Below are 3787 nucleotides of genomic sequence, written 5' to 3' on the forward strand. Positions count from 1 at the left end.
AGCCGCTGTAGCCCAGAGTGGCAGCGAGCGCCTAATACCGAGCGCCAGGGACAGCAGGAGTTCGAGGAGCGCGGCCGCGAGGGACAGACGGCAGCGCCCGCGCAGCGCGATGCCGGGCTGCCGAGTGTGAGCCAAGCCGGGAGGGCCCCGAACCATCTACGTCCCCCTCCCCTCTCCCAGCCTCCCATCTTTAGGGAGCACCCAAACTCCCTTCCCCCGAGCTCGGCGGCAGCCCCTGACAACTGCCATCGCCCGCCGCTCCTTCCCCGCCGCCGCCACCAATTCCGAGGAGGGATGACCCTCTCCGGCGGCGGCAGCGCCAGCGACATGTCCGGCCAGACGGTGCTGACGGCCGAGGACGTGGACATCGATGTGGTGGGCGAGGGCGACGACGGGCTGGAGGAGAAGGACAGCGACGCGGGCTGCGATAGCCCCGTGGGGCCGCCGGAGCTGCGCCTGGACGAGGCGGACGAGGTGACGCCGGCGGCACCCCACCATGGGCAACCTCAGCCTCCGCACCAACAGCCCCTGGCATTGCCCAAAGAGGCGAGTGGAGCCGGGGCTGGGCCAGGGGGCGAGGCGGGTGCTTCCGAAGCTGACGGCTGCAAGGGCGGCGTTGGCGGCGAGGAGGGCGGCGGGAGCGGCGGCGGGCCCGGCTCTGGCAGCGGTGCAGCGGGAGGCCTGACCCCCAGTAAGCCCAAGAACAGCCTGGTGAAGCCGCCCTACTCGTACATCGCGCTCATCACTATGGCTATCCTGCAAAGCCCGCAGAAGAAGCTGACCCTGAGCGGCATCTGCGAGTTCATTAGCAACCGCTTCCCCTACTACCGGGAGAAGTTCCCCGCCTGGCAGAACAGTATCCGCCACAACCTCTCGCTCAACGACTGCTTTGTCAAGATCCCCCGCGAGCCGGGTAACCCGGGCAAGGGCAACTACTGGACCCTGGACCCGCAGTCCGAGGACATGTTCGACAACGGCAGCTTCCTGCGGCGCCGGAAACGCTTCAAGCGCCACCAGCAGGAGCACCTGCGCGAGCAGACGGCGCTTATGATGCAGAGCTTCGGCGCTTACAGCCTGGCGGCGGCGGCAGGCGCTGCGGGGCCCTACGGCCGCCCCTACGGCCTGCACCCCGCGGCCGCGGCCGGCGCCTACTCTCACCCGGCTGCGGCGGCAGCCGCGGCGGCGGCCGCTGCGCTCCAGTACCCCTACGCGTTGCCGCCAGTGGCACCCGTGCTGCCGCCTGCCGTGCCGCTGCTGCCCTCGGGCGAACTGGGCCGCAAAGCAGCCGCCTTCGGCTCACAACTTGGCCCGGGCCTGCAGCTGCAGCTCAACAGCCTCGGCGCCGCCGCGGCCGCCGCGGGCACGGCGGGCGCTGCGGGCACCACGGCGTCGCTGATCAAGTCCGAGCCCAGCGCGCGGCCGTCGTTCAGCATCGAAAACATCATTGGCGGGGGCCCCGCGGCTCCCGGGGGCTCGGCAGCGGGCGCTGGGGGCGCCGGGGTAACTGGGGGCACCGGGGGCGGTGGGGGCGGCAGTGCGGCGCAGTCCTTTCTACGGCAGCCAGGGACCGTGCAGTCCGCGGCGCTCATGGCCACGCACCAGCCACTGTCGCTGAGCCGGACGACGGCCACCATCGCGCCCATCCTGAGCGTGCCGCTCTCTGGACAGTTCCTGCAGCCCGCAGCCTCGGCCGCCGCCGCCGCCGCCGCTGCAGCGCAAGCAAAGTGGCCCGCTCAATAGGGACTCGCCGGTGGCCGGGACCGAGGGCCCGGTGGGCCTGCGGCCGCGGCGGCACTTCCAATCTGCGCGCCCCGCCCCGGGCCCGGCCCCCCTGCCCAATCCCGGACTCCGACTCTCCTCCATTTCCTCCCCCCCGACCCCTCAACACCGACCTTCGGCGGCCTCTACCCCCTCGCGCACACCTAGGCTGGCGGAGCAAACTCTCACCGCACGCCCGCCGGGAATAGCTTTCCGTACAGGTAAAACCGAAAACCGAATTTTCCAAAAATGTACTCCGACGGCTTCTGCTCTCAGTACCGTGGGGATGGGAGGGAAATTCTTTGTACATATTTGTATAAAAATTATTGACTTTCCTTTTGGGGTTCTTATTTTTTTAAGAAAAAACAAATTCAGTAGATTTAGAGCTCTGAACTTTCATTTTTTTTGAAGGTTCACTCTCCGCAGTTTTATGTGAGAAAAAAATGTATAGAGACGTTGGGAGATTTTAAATATAAAAAATTTTCAAAAGGCGAAAAGTGTCATTCTATTATAAAAGTCTGTTTATATATGAATGAATATATATGGTATTCTAAATGTTATTCGAATCATCGTGTTGTACACAACTTTGTAAATAAATTTTTAAAATGTTCACCCTAGTGTTTATTTAGATGTCTGAGGTAAACGACAGTATTTTAGAATTGAATTTGTATTTTATCTTACCAGAAATTCGAGGAGTTTCAAGTAATGACCCTCTCAAACTTAGCTATGCATAATTTTAATGTAAGAAAAATTTAATTGAAGAAAGAAAAGAATAAGTCTCATTTAAACCGTATTAATATTTTTTTTAGTTTTCACATAAAATTGGGATGTGGGTGATGATCTCGTTCATACCAATCCATTAAGTCTGACCAGATATTTCTATAGATAAAATAAGCTGCCATTTAAAAAAAAGAACCTCATTCTAAACAACAGCACAACCTTTTAATTTTTTTTTTTAAATACCAGACTTTTGTCTTCCATGATGAGAGTTCTTGGTCATTTCAATTATCATTTCAAAAGAATGTAAATTACAAACATCCCCTATTTTAGCATTTAAATCTTAAATTTTTGAAACTATTTCTTTTCATCCCTTAAGTGGAAGTGATAAACACAATTTTTTAATGTATGTTATGACAGTTTAATTTTTGCAGTGAACTGTATTATCTATATTAACCTGATCAATAAGACATAGTTCCTATTCTTTCATAATATTTTCAAATAAGATACTTCTTTTCTATGGCAATAATAAATCCACAACATAATTTTGATTTCTGAAGGATTCCTGACTGCCTCCTCTCCCCTCAACCCGCAGTGTTTTGGAAGGCCAAGGAATAGTGGCCTTAACACCCTTTTAAAAACAGGTGCACATCACCCCTCCCCTCTATTCCCCTCTTTTTAAAACTCTTTAAAAAACAAACCATCGTCTAGGTTAGTGAGAAATGAGAGATCATAGTTCAGGAATGGGGAGATGTCCTCGTAGATTATTTTTAATGTGCATTTCAGCTGTTGCAACCTTAAAAGTATTAAGGTAGAAATAAAACATCTAGACGCGGAAGGCCGTTTCCCATTCCCCACCAACAGATCCTCAAACGGCATCAATTCTAATTATTTTATAATTAATTTAGCTGTTACAATTACTTATGCGAAATCGCTTTTTAGAACTAGAACCGGTTGCAGTGCTGTCAGCTCGGCCCTATGCGCGTCCTGCTTGCAAAACACCGTCAGTCCCTGTCTGTGGCGTCCACCTCGCGTCTTGGTCGTGGAGATGCCTTCCGGCTTCGGATCAGAGCCGTATTTCTCTGCTGTCGGCGTGGGATAGGGAGTCGCTTTGAAAGACACGTCTTCAAAAATACCGAATCTGTTTTCCTGGTAAACAATAAACATTATTGTGTCCTGAGTAAACATTCCTCCAGGATCAGGGTCCTAAAATAAAACAAGCTGCCGGGGGTGAGATAGTTTAACTTGATAAACAAGAACCTGATAATCAACCGCGGCTGAGAGGCGCAACAGTAACCTTCACCGAGAAGAG

At 54.2% G+C, this 3787-nt stretch overlaps 1 protein-coding gene across 1 annotated transcript; it reads left to right on the top strand.

Annotated features, from left to right (window-relative positions):
• Positions 1–206: 206 nt before the first annotated feature.
• On the top strand, positions 207–1863 carry FOXD3 (forkhead box D3). The gene has a single exon (XM_034653609.1). The coding sequence runs from the start codon at positions 295–297 to the stop codon at positions 1738–1740; it is 1446 nt and encodes a 481-aa protein (XP_034509500.1). The 5' UTR covers positions 207–294; the 3' UTR covers positions 1741–1863.
• The last annotated feature ends 1924 nt before the right edge of the window (positions 1864–3787 follow it).

Source organism: Ailuropoda melanoleuca, chromosome 2, assembly GCF_002007445.2.
Source record: "Ailuropoda melanoleuca isolate Jingjing chromosome 2, ASM200744v2, whole genome shotgun sequence".
Classification (NCBI taxonomy): Eukaryota; Metazoa; Chordata; class Mammalia; order Carnivora; family Ursidae; genus Ailuropoda; species Ailuropoda melanoleuca.